This window comes from Borostomias antarcticus, assembly GCF_949987555.1.
Source record: "Borostomias antarcticus genome assembly, chromosome: 10".
Taxonomy (NCBI): Eukaryota; Metazoa; Chordata; class Actinopteri; order Stomiiformes; family Stomiidae; genus Borostomias; species Borostomias antarcticus.
Window position 1 is genome coordinate 1,582,229 of NC_140243.1, and position 21,770 is coordinate 1,603,998.

General features: G+C 43.5%; 1 protein-coding gene across 1 annotated transcript; it reads right to left on the reverse strand.

The window, feature by feature from the left end:
* Positions 1-1,620: 1,620 nt before the first annotated feature.
* Positions 1,621-19,168, reverse strand: apc2 (APC regulator of WNT signaling pathway 2; the record flags this gene model as incomplete). Its single annotated transcript, XM_084443737.1, has 14 exons — positions 19,022-19,168; positions 18,664-18,754; positions 18,029-18,353; positions 17,474-17,582; positions 16,034-16,147; positions 15,157-15,243; positions 11,110-11,202; positions 9,442-9,829; positions 9,186-9,284; positions 8,921-9,060; positions 8,680-8,757; positions 8,425-8,541; positions 7,718-7,932; positions 1,621-7,159 (listed from the first exon to the last, which is right to left on the reverse strand). The coding sequence occupies exons 1-14, from the start codon at positions 19,160-19,162 to the stop codon at positions 1,621-1,623; spliced, it is 7,536 nt and encodes a 2,511-aa protein (XP_084299863.1). The 5' UTR covers positions 19,163-19,168.
* Between the last annotated feature and the right edge of the window lie 2,602 nt (positions 19,169-21,770).

Sequence of the window (21,770 nt, forward strand, 5' to 3'; positions counted from 1 at the left end):
GCACATGAGATCAGGCTGGTTTACCAGGTACCGTCTTTGGACCCTGCAGTGGGAATTGTAACATTTAGATTTTCATTCACATTCTGTCTTCATCTGTGTTACAATATCCCTGTTTACTACTCTCACTTTGTCATAAGGGCTGTTATTGGCAATACTTAAGGTATTTTTGAAGGGACTTCATTCTGAAGATTGGGGCATGGTTCATCAGAGCATTTACTTAAAACATGCTTTGGAAACATAACTTGACATTATTACATTTAAAGTTAAACTGCCCCTAAACGTTATGGAGATATACTGCCAGAATACTCCGTTTCTGTTATTTTTAGTATTCTTCACACCACCATGTTGTCTTAAACCTCACACATGGACAAACATGTTACAACTACAGAGAATATTCATTTTCATTTCTAAGGTCTGCATGTTTCAGTTCTCTGATCTAACACTAACATCAACACAGTTAAGCAGATAGTAACACATTTCTGTTAAGATTTCATTTCTGTATGAGCACGCATCCTGAAAGACCAATAGCTCTTTCTCTCTTATCCAATAGCCACTGAATCATCTTTTTTCTGCCCTTAAATACTTAAAGCATACCTGATTCTAGTTGCAAACACACAAATATAATGTCAATGCATTCAATAGGCAGAGGCATTTACAGCTAATACATTGTCAGTTTGTTTCACCCGTTCTACAATAGTATTATACTCATTAATCCAGATTGCTAATGGTACTACTAATACGTGTTTGTTAGTTGGCTGTTTTAATATAGAATACCATAGAGGACAGTGTTACTCTTGTCCAGCATCCACATTATCAGCAGCAGGTGTGTACAGGTGGTGGATATTAGCTAAGCATGCTGAAAAGAGCAACACAGTCATTTCCCTTCTGGGAAGCTTGCAGATCTATACCAGCAAGTATTTACAAGACAGAATACAGATAACACAGATGTCCAACAGTGCTGATAGGAAGTTCACTGCAATATTTTCATTACTAATGCCTGCGATGGTTAAACAGTCACGGTTAACAGTGTCTTATATCCTCAGTAGTGAGTGGTGTGGCGAAGGCAAAGCATACATGTACTTACAGAAGAAATACTTAACATTTTCAGCTTTCCATCTTTTCCTTTTTTTCTGTAATGTCAACAGTCAGCCACAGCTGTGCCTTTTCAAAGAAAAAAGCCCAGCTGGGTTTTCATTCAGGGATTTGCATATTGTTTATCCAGTTATGGTCCTTCCTCCATTACGACAAAGTATGTGCAGAAATCCAAAGATTTTACACACTACACTTCTAACAGGCAATGCTTTATACAAATACAAAAGTACAAAAGGTTGCACTTCCATTTTGTGAAAGATTACTATCCAAAACTCTTCACAAAGGGATATTGGAAGTCTCTAAGTTGAAGTCCTGTATCCATGCATCCAGCTTGCATGAATGGTACATGGAATTGGTTGAAGTGTTATTTGATAAATACATGTTTTTGATGTGATGGGGAAAAAAGGTTTAATACCCGAGGTAAAAGGATTGATACACACTACTAATCCACCTGAGTGCTAAGTTTCAATCAGGAACACAGTAGGATTTTCTCATCTCAAAAGTCTATGAGTACTGAGGACTAAGAAACTAGGCCTCGGATTTGTCACCCGACTTCTCATTGATTGTGGTTGCTCGGCTCTGTGCATTTTGTAGGCAGCACGCCATAGGGCTGGGTATGTAGTTGAATGGGGTGACCCGAACCGCCTTGCTGGGAGAGCTTTGGCGGAAATGGCCGACGCCACCTGTGTGACTCTCTACAGGGTGAGGGTTTGCAGTGGAGGCCAGGCTGTAGTTCTTTAGAGAACTGTCAGAGTCTCCGTCTTGAGGGTTACTGCCAGTGGCAATGTGGATTTTTCTATGGAGGGCAAGTCTTGCAGCCTCCTCTGAGATGACTGGAGCTGTCTCGATGGTTGGAGAGGTGCTTGAATTGGTCTTGCTGGACAAGAAATCCTCCGTTTGGACTGTGGCGTCACTTGTCTTTCGTGACTTCAGCAGAATGGTGGGCAGTTTCCCTGGCAGAGCTGGTGGTTTAGCTTGTGGCTCCTCAGGAGAAGGCAACAGAGGCAATGCAGTGGGTGGCAAAGTACTCTTCAGGATCTGAGGCACATCCTCATCCCGAATCCTCCTCCAAGTCACTTTGTCATTCAGACGAGATCCAGTTCTCTGCGGCCTTTTCTTTGTATCATCCTCACTCTTTGCTCTTCCACTTGAGTCAGAAGATGAAGAGCGGAGAGAGGAACGGCTGGTAACTCGGCTCAGTATGTTTATGCTAGGTGATGAGGAATAGCGCTTGAAAGTGTCTTTCTCTTGTTGCTGGGCTCCAGACACTCTCCCTGATCGATTTCTCTGAGGGATCCTACTGGGGCTTTCAGAGCTGGTTCTTCTGGCTGGACGTCGCTTAGTGAGGTCATGTTCACTAGAGGTGGCTCTAACAAGCGTCACAGTTTGCCTCTGATGGCCTTGTTCCTGCTTTGACCCTTGGCCATTTTCTTGCACCCTTCTTGGTCCCTGCACAGCTGATTTTAGCTCCTGGCAACGTGAGGAGCAGAGGAAGACTGCAGTGGCACCAGGACATGTTCTCCTGGGTGACGCATGCTGGGAGGTAGGCATTGAGCGTGATGAAGGGCTTTCACGTCTTCGAATAGACTTTGATTCTTTGATGAAGGTCAGTTGCCTTAAGAACCCATTGCGATCAGAATCACTACTGTTTGAGTGGACAGAGGTCATCCGGACTAAGTCAAAACGATTGCTAGGAACAATCCTTTTTCCTGGCACCTGAGTATTTTGTCTGTTAACACTTGTCGGTTGGTTAGTAACAAGTGGCGATATTGTTCTTGACTGCCTTGTGGGGTTCTGCATAAAAGGTATTCGGACTGGTGACTTTTGCGTCTTATGAGCTTGGGATTTCAGGCTCTGATTTGAACAAACAGGGGAGCGTCCTTTTCTTTCAGGAGGACTACTAGCTGGTGTTTTCGGGATGGATTTAGTCGATTGGGTGGGGGAGGTTAACTTCCTCTGTGACTGTCTTGATGGTGTAGAGCTTTGAGATGAGCCAGAGGATGAACTCTTCGGTATCCTCGGAGGTGGAGTAGAGCTCCTTTTAGGCAAAGACAACTCTATGTCTTGTGGTCGCCCTAATCTGTGTAGGCTCTTTGACCGATGTTGAGCAAGGTTTGGATTCTTTGGAGCAACTGTCTTGGTTGATGCTTTCCTAGGAGGTGGCCTCTGTGAAAGAGTTGTCTCTTTTTTAGGCGTGTATGTCACCGTCCTACCTCTAAAAACAACAGGCAAATTGGGAACTGGCTTACGTGGAGCAAAGTCTAGGGGTTTGTTTGCCTTCTTGTCTACAGAAAACTTCTTCTCTTTGGGAGTAAAACTAGATCCAGACATGAACGATAGTACAGATTCAGATTCTTCAGAGGACTGTTCTTGAGACTTTGATGCTTGTAATCTGTTCACTACAGAATTGGCTCCTTCTTGTATTGCTCTCCACTCAACACTATTGAGGTCTGAATCTATGTCAGAAGCCATCTCATCATTGTCTTGTTCAATGCTCCACCGATCTGATGCTTTTTGCATGTAGTCCCTATGTTTTTGATTCTTCTCTGCTTTCTTCTTTCGTGCAGAGAGCTTCTTCCTTTGCTTGGGCATAGCAGATGTTATGCATTTCTGGAGAAGATCATCCTCTGAATCCATACTGACCGAACTTGGTGAACTTTGTCCTTCATACTGGTCATGGATATGCATCGTTTTTGTTTGCTGGACCTGGTTAGATGTTTTATTGTGTCTGTTTTTTGCCCATACTGATTGGTGATCCTCAAAATCTGCATCACTCAATGAACTAAGAGATGAGCTGAGAGAGTAACATGGTGGCATTTCATCCTTGATTAGATTGTGCTTTAACCTATTAAAGCCTTTGTGCCTTGTTTGGGAGTTGTCAATCATACCAATATTTGTCATACTTTGGGAAAGTGTGTCTTTGCTAACCTCCCTATTCTGCCTTCTTCCTGTCCTGTTCACCATTCCCTTTTTGCCTGTTTGATCATCGTAGAAGCTGTAGATGGCTTCCTCGGTTGGTGTGAGATGACGCATAGACTGAAAAGCCACATTTCCCTGGGGTGCTCTTTGATTTTTATTGGCCTCTGTGTTTTGCTTTATGATAGGAAGTTCTAGTTTCCTTGACATGGCCTTTCCCTGCTTTTGTCTTTGCTGATTGGGTGATTGGTCACGGTTTCTCTGATTGGTTACTCGATCAGTTACCTCTTTGCTCTGCAACAGCACTTTCTGAGTGGGAATTACATGCTTAATTGATCTGTTCATTTGACTGACTGGCATGTCAGGTTGACTAGTTATTTTAGGGGCGTGGTGGAAATGTGAGAAAATCCGAAGGTCTTCAATTCTCTTTGCCTCATCATCTAACAGTTCTTGTTTAGTTATACTCCTAACCCTCCAATCTTTTAAACCCTTGTCCCTGACTGGATACTGAAGTGTTTCATCACTTAAAGATGTTGTGCTGGAGAAGTTAACAGGTGTTCCCTCTGCAGAATCAGTGAATGATGAATCGTCAAGATTGTATTCCTTTTGTGGCATTACAACCTTTCTGCACATTTGCTTGGCATTGCTAGGGAGCATCATGTACACCGGTACATGTATAGGTTTTTGAGACTGGGAGCTGAGCACATGGTTTGGCAAATTAGACATCAAAGAAGGTCTTACTTTCCTGAACTTGGAGGGCATTGCTGAATTGATGCATTCTTTGAGAATTTCTATGTCATCATCAGAATTGCCCTCACTATATCTCTCTCCATGGTCTATCATTGAGGGATGCTCCTCATCAGGGAATGCAGAATCACTCTCCTTCTTTTGGAGTAAGGGTGTCAATTTCAGTTCCACATCTTTCTGAATGTAGTGCTCATGGAGAGGTAGAGCACTCAAGCTAGACGCGCATGAAAAGTTCTCTGTGGGTTTTTCCACAGTGAAGTAGATCATAGTGTCCAAATCTGGAGGTAAGTTAAACCTTTCCTTGAAGTCTGCAATTTCCATGAACTTGCGCAAGCTACTTTCCCACTGCCCCGCTATTCCCACACCCTGTGTCTCCGGACCAGTGGATTCAACACAGCATGGTGTTTTGCTGCGGCTGGGGGGCATGGTTTGTCCTGGACTATCAGGCAAATCACTTGGGCTTATGGTTCCACTAATCATCTCACTGCATGGATCACTCAGTATGGAGCTGGCAATGGAGGGAGACTCAAAGCTACCGAGTGAGCTAACTGAACTACAACGACTCATCACCAGGGGTGTCTCATGGATGTAGTTTTCCGAAGAACTTGAGGGTGATCTGTCTTCAAGTATGGCAGGTGATACTGCCCTGAGGAATACCTTTTCACGCTTGGCAGGGCCAGGAATTTCTATTGGTTCAGACCCGTTGGTTTTTGAATCAGTCACTAGCAACTGACTATCACTTAGATCCTCCAAAGTCTCATCCTCTTCTTCTCTTTTCAACACCTCCCCATCTTCTACTTCAATTATCTCAAGGGATGAGTCACTCTCCAACTCATTTTCACTTTGACTTTGCCCTTCAAGTGCTCCATCACCGGAGGAGAGAGAGGACAGGGAACTGCAACGGGAAAAACAGATTGGCGTATTCTCCACTGAATACTTCTGCAGTGTCTCCATTGGCCCAAGTGTTGGACTTCTAGCAGAGCTCATTGGGGAAAACTTGGTAATGCTCCCACCAGTCATTACAGTTGGGACCCAGGCTTGTCTTCTCATTGCTTGGGCAGCCTGAACATTGATGGCAGTCTTTGCCACACCAAACTTGGCAACACTTTGAATCAGAGGGACATGTTGATAAGAGGGGGACAACTTAATGGAGGTCATGCTGACGTCAGAGGAAACCTTTGTTGATGCACTTGTCGGTGTGTGGGGGTTAAGCTCTTGATTCTTCTCTGTTTCTGTGCTACTTGGCTCTGGCAATTTCACTTCTCTGTTGTTCATAGAATCTCTCTCCGGGACCTCAGTTTGACCTATTTCATTAAGGACAGGAGCGCCTACGTCAAAATATTCTTGATGGGCTACTTTAAGGTCAAGCTTATTAGGGCGTCTTTGCATTGCTACTGACCTGACTGAGGGTCGGATTTGGTCCTTGCTTCCACAATAGCCATCACTGGTGCTGCCACTATTAAGACTATCAGTGGATAAACTTGTATGGGCGGTTTTGAGCCGTAAGAGGGCATGGGCTCTGCTCAAACGTTCTTTGTGAGCCAAGCTGCTGGTATCAGAAAGGCGGCAAGGGGAGCATGATTTGGCCCGGGCCTCATGCAATTCATCTGAGCCGTAGGGCCAGTCTGCAAAGGGGTCTTCTGAACTGAGGCTGAAGCTGTCCTCTGAGGATGTATGCATGGTGATGTCCTCCACAAGCTTATCAATCTTGGCCACAGTGTTGGTGATCTTTTTAGCCAACTTCTCTGCAGCAGCCGATATTTCATCAGGAGGTGCTGGCCTTTTTTCTTCTGTCTGTAGCGGCACAATATCTCTCTCTGGCTCACTGTCTTTTTTACGTGGCTGGTTCTGGAGGAAGTTGGAGTTGGTCAGAAACATGGAAAGCATTGAGAAACTCCCGGTGTCAAGGTTGCTAGAGACATTAGGTGCCTCGTCATCGTCAAAGCATCCAGAGTCAGACGCATAATCCTTTGCCAGGCTCTCGATGTGTCGCAGCGGCTTGTTGATGCTTAGGTGTTTTGGGCTTTGTTTTTCAAGGGAGTCAAAAGTCTCCGCCAGGTGTTTTGCATCAAGCTCAGCCTCCAGCGCTTTCTGCTTCCTCATATAGAGGGATGGCATGCAGGATCCAGGGGAAATGACAGCAGTATCCTTATACTTGAGGGGTCGGTTGGTGATGAGGTTCCGTAGAGCTGCGGCGCTTCCCATAGCGATCATTTTGTGCTTGGAGTGGATAAGGTTGCGCAGCATGCTGACTGCTCCCAGGTCCCACAGTAGCTCCTGGTCCTTGGGACTGCGAGCAGACAGGTTCCAAAGAGTCCCACACGCATTGCTCACTATGGTTAGGCTGTGAGAGCGCAGGTGCTGCAGAAGAGTTTGGAGGCAATTGTGGTCCCTGAGGATTTGCCTGTATAGAAAGGGAGTAAAAAGTAGTAAGTAAAACACATTGTAAAAAATAAAAACATACATTGAGTCTGAACTCAAACACTGGCAATTTTGGACTTTCACAATGGTCACAATGGTGCTCAGTTTGGTATTTCGCTTGTGTAAAGTGTTGGGAGTCAGTAGGTCGAGGTGTGTCCATCAGGCCAGTCAGTCGTTACAGGCCTAGAGCATGCGCTTTGTGGCTGAGTAATGAATATAAATTGTGTATCTTTTCCCCAAAGCCTGCCTGCATTCTCCATGTTCCGTTTACAAAGGAAAGACAAAAACATGTAAATTGTGTGGGGTATTGCCAATGTTCCCATGTTCATATAAATTGAAATGCCACCATGCTTTGATTGACATCTCTGAATTGCACTCAATCTGTGCAACCACACCTTAAGGTGGCACAACAATTCCAAATGGCCTATTGTGTCTTTGCCAATAGTATGATATACTGTAGTGCCAGCATGTGCGAGGTCTAAATCAACATTACAAATCATTCTTTCACTAATTTGACTTTAAATTCCTGGAAACACTGTACCTGTAATCTTCTCTTGTGGCTACAAGACTGGACACATTGCGCAGGATGCCACCTCCGCTCTCAATGATGGCCAGTGAGTTGGTCTGACATCTGTAGGTGAGTGTGCTGACCAGGAAGCCCAGGGCGCCATCCACTGAGCAAATGGACACCTTGTTCTCAATACTGTGTGCTGATAAATTCCACAGAGCACTCAGTAGACTCTTTAAGGTGGATTCCTGAAACACAATGGCAGTATATTGTATTATATTGAATGGACCTATAATCTAATCTAGAGGTTATGAAATGTAGAATGTTTGAATAAAATAACTGCCTAGAACGGTAGTAAATAAATAAATATAAATAATAATAATAAAATAATAAAATGACATTTTAAGACATTATTCCCGACTGATTCTTAGGCGCACAGAGGCACGTGCATATAGTTTTGAATGACTGCTGGGACCTCAACTGTCTCTGTTTTTATATGTCTGTATCTTTGATTAAATGGATTATTGTTCAAAATTAATCTATAAAACTACTCTGCCCTATATTTTAAAACTGCACATTTCATATGCCAAAATACAACACAAAATCCTGGAAATCATTGATTTATCTGTAACTATCAACATCGAGCATGTCATAGAACAAATATACAGTATTGTAGAGATTTGATTACATTTCCACGACATACGAAATGCCTTAATTATCACAATATAACCTTACTGTACCTTGGTGGCTTGAAGAGCACATGTTATCAAACCAGACACGCTCCCAACGTCTCTGAGAACCCTCTTACTGTTGATGTCTGCTCGCCAAGAGAGGTTTCTAAGGATACTAGACACCACCTGTGAGTAAAGGAAGGGTAGCATGAGGTTTTGTATACTCGAGACGGCAAGAATGTTTAACGTTATAAGCATTTTTATTACATTTTGGTCCAGAAATATACTGTATACCACATTGGAATAAAAGTAACACCATTCTACCTGATGCAGCTCCTCACTATCAGATGCAAGTTGAGCAACGATAGCATGCAGGTAGTTTTTCTTGGAGCAAAGAGTTGCCTGTGCAGAAGACAGAGGTCAGATACAAGATTTCTTTAACTTTTATTATTTTATTTTTTTATTACAAAATATTCCCTCAAGTTAAATGTTTCCCCTCTTAGTTAATCAATCATTGCATAATTGTCTGATGTACACCACCTTCTCCTGATGTACAGCACTTTACCTTGTTGACTACATCTCCAAACGTGAGGTTTGTAAGGGCCATGCCTGCGTAGCGTCTGAGGGCCATATGCATCGGGTCGTTCTGCATGCCGTACATTTCCTGGTCCAGATGCATCAGCTCTGCAACTACTTGCAACCCCCCTAAACAGGAACAGATTAATTCTACATCAACAATTCTACATTCCTTGATTGCCTGTCTGTGTTGCCATACGTTACATACATATATAAGTGGATATACAGTACCGCATTTTATTATATTCACTAACCAAGTTCATTCATGGCCCGTCGATATTCCTCCTCGAAGGATAGCTTCATTACAGCACATGTGGCCTGGCAGATGTGGGGGTCAAGAGGTTCAGGGATGTCTGCATGGGGCACAACAGAATAGAACACGGATGAAACATCATCTGGAGTCCCGACCATAGAGATTAAATACCTTATTCATTTAATTCTTCCACCGTTTACCGTTTTAGCCCACAGTCTGACGCATAACTATCCCCTGCTAGCCTTCCCTTCACTTACCAGTCGTCTTGGCTCCTGCAGCAGAGGGCGTCCCAGCGTGGCTCTCCATCCAGTCCCAGCCGCCGTCGCAGTGGGAGCGAATCTGCTCCAGAACGTGCAGCACCCGCATCTCCCTGCGCGCCTGGCCTTCGTCCGGCTGAGAGTAGATGATGTTGTGCAGGGCAGCGCAGGCTCTAGACCGGGCCTCCCGGCTGCACCCTGCACTCCCCGACGCCTCCCCGGCGCCCTCTGGGGCGTCGTGCAGGATCTGCACCAGCAAGGGGACGCAGCCGGACTTGCGCATGGCGATGCAGCTGTCTAGGGAGCTGGACATGGCCAGGAGAGTGCGGGACATCTCTTCCCTGTCTCGGTTAGCCAGCATGGAGAGCAACCAGAAGACCATCTCCACCTACAGTATGATGGGGCAGAAAGGGGCGGATAAGCAGAACAATTGAGCATTTTGTGATAAAAGCACCAAATTTGCCACAGAGATGTATTTATAAATCAATCAATCAAAGCTTTATTTGTATAGCGCATATTTGGGTAGCGCATACCCAGAGGCAACACAATGCGCTTTACAGAGAACAAGGGAGGTGGGCATACGACCCACCCCTACATATTCCAGAGGGAAGCAAAAAAACAGTAATCACCCGGGGGCCAGATAATTTATGAATTATGAAAAGAATTAGATATCAGGGCATATGGATATGATGGCCAGGTGGCCCAGTAGGCTATTTGGTACGGATAACATTGTTAATAGACTTTATGAGACTCCCCAATAACTTTTATTACAACATAAAACATCCAAGTAGTGGGCCATCACACAGTTGGCCCCTAAGAGCCTTACCACTAGCCAGTCACAAGTGACAGACAGTCCCAGCAAGCTATTCTAGTGTAGATAAACAAAGTTTTAGCATAAGTATTACAACTTGTTTTGGGTCAGTGACATTAGGGTACCGATAATTAGAGGCGATAAATGTTAAAGACGGTGATGGTGTTGCAACTTGTTTTCTCTCGCAGCAGATCATTTTCTTTCCATCATTGTTTTAAAAAATGTCTGGTTTTGAAAGTCACTGCGTCATATTCGCTGACCATTGTGTGGTTTATACAGTACGTTTTTCACGCCCGGTGAAGTGTAGGGTACATCGACGTACGGTATTTCCATTAGAGTAAACCTACAAATGACTCCTAAATGTTTACACTTGCTTCCACTGCTTCATTGACTCAAAGGGGTGATACATTATTGATGGGGGGACAGCATGTTTACTTTGCACTTGTTCAGTTACCCTTCCAACCAAAGAGAACCTTCCACTGACTAAGATGTTTTCATCAGTCTTGTGTACCCTAGTAGTGCTTTTCTTCTTTCCTTTTCTCCATTCAATTGCTTGGTTGGGTGATATTAATATTTAACCAATTTACCTTGTTTAGCCAATATACCTTGCATCATTCTCATATGCCACATTATCATCATCATAGCATAAGACATCATCCCTATGATTTTCTCCTTCAACAATGAACATAATATAAAGCCAGTAATGCAAATCTCTGTTGTCTTTGTGTGTTTCCGTCATTTATAACATTGTACTGTACCGTGTAATGTATTGTGTGTTTTGTGTGAACTACCGCATACTGTAAACAATAGATAATGATAAATAAATGAAATCCACGTTAGGTGATAATGACCCTTACCTTGCTTCCTCCATCGCCTGGTGCCTCAACAGCAGCAGAAGCAGAAGGTACATTCTCAGCTTCAGGATTAGGTGACTTCTCACAGCTCAAGATCTACAAAGAAAGAAGGGATTTGAAACCAGATTTCAGGCAGACGTGTGCAATGCTTACTGATCCACAATTATTGTCCCCCACTCGATAAAATTGAGGGTGGGTATTAGATTGACCGTGTGAATTAGTGCATACATGCATTCGTTCGTCACACATGAGCCAGAGACCACCACCTGGGGGCGATCGCCACAATTCATTTTTCCCATTGCTGAGTACAGTTTGCTTTGTACATAAAAAACAAACTATGCTTGGTGTCTCTGTAAAAGTATCATCTATTCTGCTCAGGAACCCGTACGCTTCAGCTCCGAGCTTGAGGAGTTTAGTAGCTCTTTTGGTGCTTGTTCTATGTCTAGGTCAGATGTGTGTCCAACCGTGTAAAATTATGTAATTTTTCCCTTTTGAACTGACCATGTATTTCTTTTTTGATTATTTATTTACTGATTATTTATATATTGTACTTTTATAAATGTATGAAATGTTTTATGCATATTTGAAATGTGAATTTTATGTGAAATGGGTGCTGCCGTCATTTTGTCTTTCCTGCAAGATTTCAAATCTTAATATCACACTCACCTGGTAAATTAAAGCCTAAATAAATAATCAATAAATACATGTACAATATTAGATGGTCATTATTGAGCTTATGCTTGGTAGATCCAGCTGGATGTCCACACCAAGAACCAGAATAAGCATTCTGTAAGTATTTAATTGTACATGGCAACATATCTTGAACATATGATGAATAAATATCCAATTGACAAGGATGTTATTCACAAGAGACCAGAGCTGTTATGAATAGTATATTTCATTTACACTCATCATCTCCATCTCCGTCCTGCAGACAGAAGAACGTCTCCTGAAGCAAACTCAGCACGCATTAGACATACCAACTGCCTGAACAGCAAATCCTCAGAATCATTTATCAACCCCCACTGCCCATCACCATGGCAACCTGGTGTGTGTGTGCGTGTGTGTGTGTGTGTGTGTGTGCTTGTGTGTGTGTGTGTGTGTGTGCTTGTGTGTGTGTGTGTGTGTGTGTGCTTGTGTGTGTGTGTGTGTGTGCTTGTGTGTTTGTGTGTGGGTGTGCTTGTGTGTGTGTGTGCTTGTGTGTGAGCAGGCAGGAACATGCGTGATCTAACCAAAGCTCTATGTCACAATCACACTGATTGATATTGTATGACTTGGCATTTTTCCCCTGTCATATTGACACAGCCCAAATAAAAAAGGTCAGTATACTGTACAGGTCACTGAGACTAAAGCAATTAGAACAGTATGCACACTATCTACTGTGTGCTACAAAAAGCCTGGATATAGCCAGGAAACACATCACATATGATGTCTATTCGGTTGCTTCTTACTTCTCATTCTTACAGCATCCTGCCAGCTCATTGCTATTCTCCCACGCAGCTCCCCCAGACGAGAGGGCTTGGCTTGTCTGGGACCCACAGTTTTGTGAAACACACATGCCTACTTCGCCGAGTTCGCGGTGCCCAAGGAGCGCTAGTAGTGCTACGCTTTCTGCAAGCAACCAATCGGAGCACAGCTAACGCGGGGGAAGCTCTCGCTCTCTTTCTGCATAGCAACAAGTCAGCAATAGAGTGTTCAGGAAGGCAGAAACATGAAGCAGAGAGAGAGAGAGAAACAGAGACAAAGTGAGAGAGCCAGGGAGAGATGGCTAGGGTGCAGGAAAACAAAATCAAAGGGTGAAAGAGGGAGACAAAGAAAGAAAGAAAGAAAGAAAGAAAGAAAGAAAGAAAGAAAGAAAGAAAGAAAGAAAGAAAGAAAGAAAGAAAGAAAGAAAGAAAGAAAGAAAAAGAACAGGGAGGTGGGACTGCAATGCAGCAGCTCTGCTCAGTCGACTCAAGGTTAATATAACACCGTATACAGCATAGCAACATCCAATGATATAGACCCAGGATTATATTCTACCTCATGACATGTGCTTATACTACACGGCACTTTCATTACACACTGTGCTCACATGGACACTGTACTAAGGTTTTTATAACATCCGAATAGAATGAATACTTAAACTAGAAATGGTGCTTAGACCTCCGCCTATGAATGCATTCCGTGGCTCTGTGCATGCGAATGCGCATGCGAGCAAAACATGTTTGATATTGTTGCGTTCGTTAAGTCCAGTCCAAACCCTGTCTCTGTGACCTCACCATGTCGTGATATGGCCATTTCAATCCTCTATTGACAATGAATGGGGGGAATTTTTCGCTCCCCAACTCCAAAAAATGAATGGAGGTGAATGGCCGGTCATGTTTGGACAGCTCATGGACTCACCCTGTGATTCGGATCCATTGAATGGGTTCTGAATTGTCCCATGCTACACCCCGTAATTCTCGTCCAAAAAATGAACGGAGGTGATTGGCCAGCCTGCCCGTGTTTAGGCGGCTTGTGGACCAGCCCTGTGATTTAGTGGGTGGTTAGGTGACCTGTGCCACACACCTCCACCGAGTTTCATAGCGTTAACCTGGTCTAAAAAGTGAATGGAGGTGAATGGTGAATGAGTGTTTGGGCAGCTCGTAATCCTGCTAACAAACAAACAAACGCCACCGAAAAATAATACCTCTCGCCCTGCGACTCTGTCACTGGGGCGGAGGTAATCAGAGTGTTTATTTCAATCATCTTCTAAATGTGCTGGTTAACGGTTGATCCTTTATCAAATGACCTCCATAGAAACGTCTAAAAGAGAGCAGAACCTCCGTCAGTCATTTCCAGCATGTAGCCTCAATAGAGTTATGCTGTTTTCCTGTTTGTTAGTGACAGCACAGCCTCAATATTTCAAAGCATCCATAAAACATTCAGCACAGTGCTGACAAGAAGCAAGAGAGGGAATAAAAGAAAATAAACTGTCTAGACAGTACTAAATAAATCACGATGGTGTGAGAATAGTAAAAGAATAATGCCTGTGGGGGGGCAGATCAATGCTCAAAGCTATAAAGTAGAATCCCATTGTTTTGAACCAGGTAAAGCATACAGAACACATGTTGTTTGATTAATAGGATCAATTGATTCACTATGTTGTGTGCTTTGGGATTTACAGTACTAGTTTACTACTCTTCCAGACTTGGGTGTATTTGAAGCCTTATCTAATGACGAGCAAAACAAACAAATCAATCAGTCGTGCTCTTATCATGAATTGTTCTTGTTTAGTTATTTTTGTAATTTTTTTGCAATATGTCATGCCAATAAAACAATTTGAATTGAACGCCATTCATATTCAAGTTTTCCAAATGTAACAATGCAGTTACAATACTAAACTAGAAACGTTGCTCAGAGAGCACAGACCTCCGCCCCTGAATGCATTTCATGGCTCTGTGCCAAAATTGAATGGGTTCTAAATTGCCTCAAGCTACACCCCTCCACTGCGTTTCATGAAATGCAGTCTGGTAGTTTTTACATAATCCTATAGTCCAAAAATGAATGGAGATGAATGGCCATCCAAGACGTGTTTGGGCGGCTCGTGGATCCGCCCCATGATTAGCTGGGGTGGAGGCAAAAATGACTGGAGGTGAATGGGTGGCTGTATTTGGCCGGCTCTGTGGCTCTCTCTCTGTCGCTGGGGCGGAGGTAATGACCAAACCATTATCATAAAGGCTCGAGAACTCATCCCAAACATTCTCTAGAACAGGGGTCTCAAACTCAAATTGGCTTGGGGTCACTGCTTGTATCGTCAACTCATAGGAGGGCCACTTCAATGTCAACTTCAAGTACTACTAACTATTAGAAAGTGCAATGTAGCAGCATGGGGGTGTTTGTGTTCTACATCTACTCTTGATTTGTCTTCACAGGAACCATATTAATTTTATTTTCAATAGTTTTTAAACATTGAATATTTTTGCAATAACCTTTTCTAGTTATTGTAGCCTTTCCCATACAGTTTGCGTGTGTGTGTGTGTGTGTGTGTGTGTGTGTGTGTGTGTGCAGACAATGGCTCACCTGAAGCTCACACAGGGTCTTCTCCTGGGTGCTTCTAGACTCCTGGGCCTCCTGTAGTTCTTTCTCCAGCTGTTCCAAACGAGCCACGCGGATCTGGTACGAGAGAACAAGGATGTGTTCAGACACACATACTATCAACTAAACATGTTGCATGCCCCATCACCCACTATCAACTTACTAGCTAGGCTTTTGCATCAATGAAGAGATTACAGTATAAAGGCCGTTTCAGACGGGGAGCGATATTCCGCCTGCGTTCTCGCTCGGATCAGCGGGGGACGCACGCGTCCTGCGCGCAGCGGGGAAAGCTGACTACAATTCAGCTCTTGTCGCGGGCGGGCGTGTGCACGTGACAATTTCACGGGGTCGCGCCCGCTTGCCGCTCCGCCCCAGATTGTCTGCGGTTCCCAAATTGTTCGCTCGCCTCTCTCATTGAAAATTAATTACAATGCGTGGATATCGCTCCTCGTCTGAAACGGCCTGAAGACCTTCTTGTGCCTGCAATATTCACTTTGCTCCTAGCCCCCCTAACCGTTTCATGACTAATGATGATTTGCTATGCAAATACAGAGCTGAAGTGTTTTATCATTTTGTGGTCCTGTAACACTGGAGGGAAGGACCAGTTCCTTACAAGAATTCCCATAGGGAATTTGGGGAAAAAAACCCAGCTGTGTTTACAGTTTGTGAACACAGGTTTGTATTGAAAGTGTTCCCTTCGTTAGTGCCCACAATATGATGACACAACTTGGGCTCTCTATTTCCAATCTGTTCCATTCATACTTTTTTTTTTATTGAAACAGGTGTGCACTGCTTATCTCACTCAACCAAAATGGGACCCTGTTTCTTTTTTTTGAGATTTGAGAGTTAAGCCAGTAAGTCTCTTCACCTGTGACCTCTGAACCATTTCATCGCTGGTTCCAAAGCGTTCCTCCATGACAGAGCGCACTTGCTGAGCTTCAAATTCCAGCTGCTGGCGAATGAGGTCCATTTGCAAGGAGAACTAGAGGGGAAATAAGAAGAGGTTATGGTGCGTTCGTTTGTGGTCGGACGTGGCAAGTCGCAAGTGGCAAAATACCTACCTCCGACCTGTGTGCATTCCAGCTATAGCGAATGCTATGATGATGATATGATATTGACGTCAGCCGGCAACTGGGGGCTGAGAAACATCCGAATTTGCGACGAGGAAGTGCGAGTTCATGCAGCGTTTTATTTAATCATTCCTAGTAGCAAGTCGCAATTTGCCACCTCCCAGTTATAAACGAACGCACCATTAAATTCCACATAGCCCTGGTCCAGGTCGGTGTTTTGTTCAGGGCAATACCCTGGTATAACTCTGCCAGGAACCATTCATTGCGCCATTGACTTTTTTCACTCGGCCTACATCTACAGACAATATTATTTCGTTACTCACCCACAAGTTAAGACATTTTTCAAAAGATTTGAAAGATGAAAGCCTTTTCTCCAGGGTGGTTGTAGCTTCCCGCCTTTTATATAAAAAGCAAGCATTTTTTGTACTAACATAGCACATATCCACTGATGTCCACTCGCCTGACTTCGCAACCCTGATCACGATTCTCTGCACATAGAGAGACAGCATGTGAGATCATCTGATTTGGGTCGGGAAGCCAGGATAGTGGATACCATAATAGCTGAGTGGATATCGGTGGATATGTGCTATTTAAGTGCAAAATGTTGCTTTTTATATGAAAGGTGGGGGGCTACAACTCTAGCCACCTCAGAGAAAAGGCTTTCATCTTTCGAAAAATGTCTTCATTTAGGTGAGTGACGAAATGATATTGTCTGTAGATGCGGTACTGTGGACGGAGTGAAAAATGTCTATGCGCAATGAATGGTCCCTAGCAGGGCAGTATACCGGGGTATAGCATTACCAGTATAGATGGTCCCTGGCAGGGCAGTATACCGGGGTATAGCATTACCAGTATAGATGGTCCCTGGCAGGGCAGTATACCGGGGTATAGCATTACCAGTATAGAGGGTCCCTGGCAGGGCAGTATAGATTCCACACAACGCGGAAAACAATTTTCAACTTTTGTTTGCTGAAGAACTATAAGATGGCATAATTCTGACTCCAAGTTAACTCACAATCTATATCCCAACAAGGGCAATACAAGGCATTCACACATATAGTTTGTGTCTATGTTAAATTTCCAAAGCACCACTGAGGGGACATTTTGAGTCTATGTTAAAGGTTTCTAAAAAAGAGGTGAACGTATCTGCAACCGAGTGCTCTGTTATGTATGTCATGGTGCAATATGTCTGAGCAGAACATCCCAGAGCAGGAGTTAGGGTTAGGGTTAGCTCTCACCGTGTCGATGCAGGGCAGCTCCGCTAGCCGCTGAGACAGGCCCTGAAGCTGGGCGTAGTACCAGCAGCGCTCCCTCTCCTCCTGGTCTATCTCACTCAGCAGCATCGTCCTGGAACACAGTCCAACAGTCAATTAATCACCAAATTAATCACACCAAAGTCAATTAATCACACCAAAGATTCATCATCAGTCATTTTTCTTGTAAAGAGCTAGCACTTTATTTTCCTGTGTTATTAGATTTGGGGCCTATTACTTTGTAAGTTACTGGTTTGTACAAACATTGGAACAAATAATGACAATAACTGACAATACTATAGAGTAGCTTGGGTTGGCAAAAATTATAAGTATACAATAATTATAACAAATCAGGGAAAACTTAATATGCAAGGTCAAGGTCATATGTAAGGTCTTCACATTAACAACTGAAAGTGAAATGTAAAGTGCCCAAAAATACCAAAATAATGTGCGAATTAGTCCTATATATATATATTTTTTTTTTTTTTATTTTTTTTTTTTTGTTTTCATTATAAATAAACCATAATAACTACCACCCACCTCTCTTTATAGAGCTCTTCCAGATTCTGGGAAATTAGGTGACACTCTCCTCCAATCATAGCTATTTTGGGTGGAGCTCCATCCAAGATGAGGGAGTGACCAGGGAGCATGGCTGCGCCCTCCCCAGATAGGGTGCAGCTCTGACGGGACGAAGGCCTCAGAGGGCTCCTGGTTCTCCCCAGGCTGGAGGGGGGTAAGGCCAGTCGCTCCTCCATGTCTCCACCTGACTGGGCAGTCAGACAGGAGGACAGGGTGTCTGGGAGAACATGCAGGTTGTGCGGCTGGTACTTCAGCTCATAGTAGTTGGTGAGATCCATGTGCAACTCTAGAGGAGAGAGAAATCGTGAGAAAGGATGTGAGGGAGGCTTTGATAGCGGTAGAAGAACTAATTATTTTGGAAGGTTTCTTCTATCAAGTTAAATTGTTCTCAATTTCTCTACATGTAAAAAAATACAGGCAGAGCTGGTTGATGCTGCTAGGGAAAGGGATGTCTGGGGCCCCCTGCTGGAACTGCTGCCTCCGCGACCCGACCCCGGATAAGCGGATGAAGATGGATGGATGGATGGATGGATGACTAATATACAGTACATGTGCATTCACTCACACGCACGCGTGAACGCACACACTGCAAGTACCTTTGAGCTGATCCAACACATCGGTCCTCCCAGAGGAGGCCAGGGTTCCAGCCTCCTGCTCCAGTTTGCTCTGCAGCTGCTTCAGGACCTCCTAAAGAGCGAGAGAGTCATTCAGAATCACTACCTGTGTCCAGCCTCACACACAAAACCAACACAACTGCAGTTTGTTTGGTCACAGTGATAACAAGATGGAGTCCCAATGTACAGTGGCAGACCCAGCGCACACCTGACTAATCACTTAATCCAATCATATAGGACAGGAAATAAAGATGCCAAGTGACTTTCAGGAAGTAGTGGAGCTGGTGCACAGAGCCTACTGCCCCCCCATCCCCACCTCGGCTGGAGAGTCCACACGCACCTTCATGTCAGAGGTCTCATTCTCCAGCTTTGAGAGGTGGTTAGAGTTGTCCTCCAGCTCCCTCCGCAGGTGGGAGTTCTCCATGCGGAGGGCTTCCACCTGGTGGGCCAGCTGGTCGTAGGAAGCCACTGAGTTGGCCATCTTCAGGCGCTGGGACATTCCCTAAGGAAAGAGTCGGAGGTTAGTGTGAAGAATGAGAACAGAGGTTGAGAAATGGTCTGAAAGTACAGCGGAGGACAGTAGTGTGGTAGACTACTAGTAGGATGAATCTCACACTGCCGTCAGTCAATGGGGTTAGTCAACAACCAGAAAAAAGGCAAGATTGCTGGATTTTATTTGACATATAAGAATAAAATAAATGGTATAGGGGCACATTCATGCTTGTTTCAGTTGATATTATTTGAATTGAATGCTTAAATTCTGTGGGTAAGCCTTTTCAAATCACTGTCAGTGGAGCTGTTTCCTTACATGGACGACGGAATCAGGGAAAAAGGTCAAAGGGCAAACACCGGACATTTTTCTGCGATTCAGTCTTCCGTGTAGGGAAACGGCTGACAGTGATTTTAAAACAGAATGTAAGCATTTAATCCAAATAATATAAGCTGAAATAAATGTGACTGTGCCCCTTTAAAGGGACCACTGCTATGAGGTCCCTATGCGGTAGAAGTTGACAATGACTGTTGTCAGCTGTATCAGATTCCCTATGTTCTAACATGCAGAAGATACTGTGTAAGGAACAAGATAGAAGAGATGAAGAAAGACACTCTTTACCCTCTAACGTCATCTCTGTTCTCATCTATGCTGTGTGGCCTTGACAGCAGACCGTATATTGAGAACTTAATCAACTGTCAAATCAAGTTGAGCTCAATTTTTGATCAATGTCAAAAAGCAGAACCAACAGGCAGAAAGTGTGCCGTATTCTGTATATAAGATCATATGTTATTGCATTGTAGCTCCAATTTTAAGAGCCTTGGCATTCCGTAGCAGAGGTGCGCTTCTGCAGGTCATTTCATCAAATCTAATAAATCCAAATTATCAGATGGATATGGGAGTGGATTGGGATTTCAGTAAAGGCATCCAAGGAATATCACATTGGAATTATTTTATTTTTCCAAGAAGGAACAGTCCATTGGAATAGAATTGCATAAAAATATAATATAGCGATAGTGAGGCAGGCACAAAACTTTTTAGGGCTCTCTTGGTCTTGAGACGTGTAGAGATGTGAGTCTATGTCCCGATGGTTATACTGTTCTCATAGTTCAGAGGATGAGATGTGAGTCTATGTCCCGATGGTTATACTGTTCTCATAGTTCAGAGGATGTGACTGGACCTCTTCTTTATCTTCCTCTCTTGTATAAATGTCATCCCCTTTGTTTAGCTCCTTCTATTTCCCCCCTTTCTCCAGCAGGTTCTGGCTCAAGGTTATCGAGCCAAATCATGTGACCATGCTGAAAGTGAGGACAGGTTCCATGAAGCATGTAGCGTTACTACAGAACTGGTTGACTCATCACATTCAGCCTTCTCAGCTTCCAGAGGAAAAATAGTCTAGAAGGCATTTCGAGAGCACATATCCACAGTTGGCTCCAAAGTTCAGTTTCCTAACAATTGTCCCGAGGTAATTTCTTGTCCATTTAAGATAATTCTGAGGTAATTTCTTGTCCATTTAAGATAATTCTCTCAGGAGACTTAGTCCTGGATTACACTATTGCGTTTGTTCATGGTTACATTTTTGAACAGGGAAAACAATACGCAATTACACGCGAAATTGCACATAAAGATCTGTTCAAATCTCTTATCACACTAACACGCCGAAAACGCATATCCCACCGCCATTAAAGACCATATCAAACAGGTAATTTACGAGTTTGAGCTATAGCAATCAAGGGTATATTTGTCTTGGCTTGTAGTATAGTCTAGAATTTAGTGATGGCTCCTTCCTAATATCCACAATGAGGTCCTTGATGCTGATCAACTCAAGGAAGTTTGTCTTTCACCTGACGTCAAAGTTGTTAATTGTGGTCTGGAGTTACTTGTCATAGTTGGAGATGTACAGTATGACAGTGTCATCTCAATATTTGATGAAGCTCATCTCTGGGCATGTTAACTTGCACTATATTATAGCACAATGTCATCCTTATTTTACAACTAAAGATATACATGTCAGTGGTATAAAATAGCTGCTGTGATACTGTATGTGACTACTAGGAAGCATGAAGACACTACTTATACTGTATGTGCTTACAGAACCTAAGACCATCATGAAACCTGATACATACAGCAAATCAAATACATATCTAAATGTCCCTTGATAATTCTGATCCTACTAAAACTGAATCCATATCATCCCTTAGCCAACTCCATATCTACAGTATAAAAACAATGAAGCCTATACACATGCCTACACATGTTCTAATGCCTACAGCACATTTGTTAATAGAGAACCCAGAAACCAATTTTCACAATGAACAATGTTCTAATAACTGGTGACAAAGCCTTCACTCATAATATCCATGCTTTTGATTTGATGGGCATGTGGGATGAAACAGATGCAGTAAGAATATTTTGTTCCACTAGAGGGATGATGATTGCTCTGTCAAACACAATATAAAATAAAAAAGGTACACACACACACACACACACACACACGCACACACACACACACAGACAAGCAACAACAAAGCAAACTAATGCATCAGCTGTATAACTCTCAGGCAAGGCATCGTGTTCTGTCTATGAAAACACACACAAA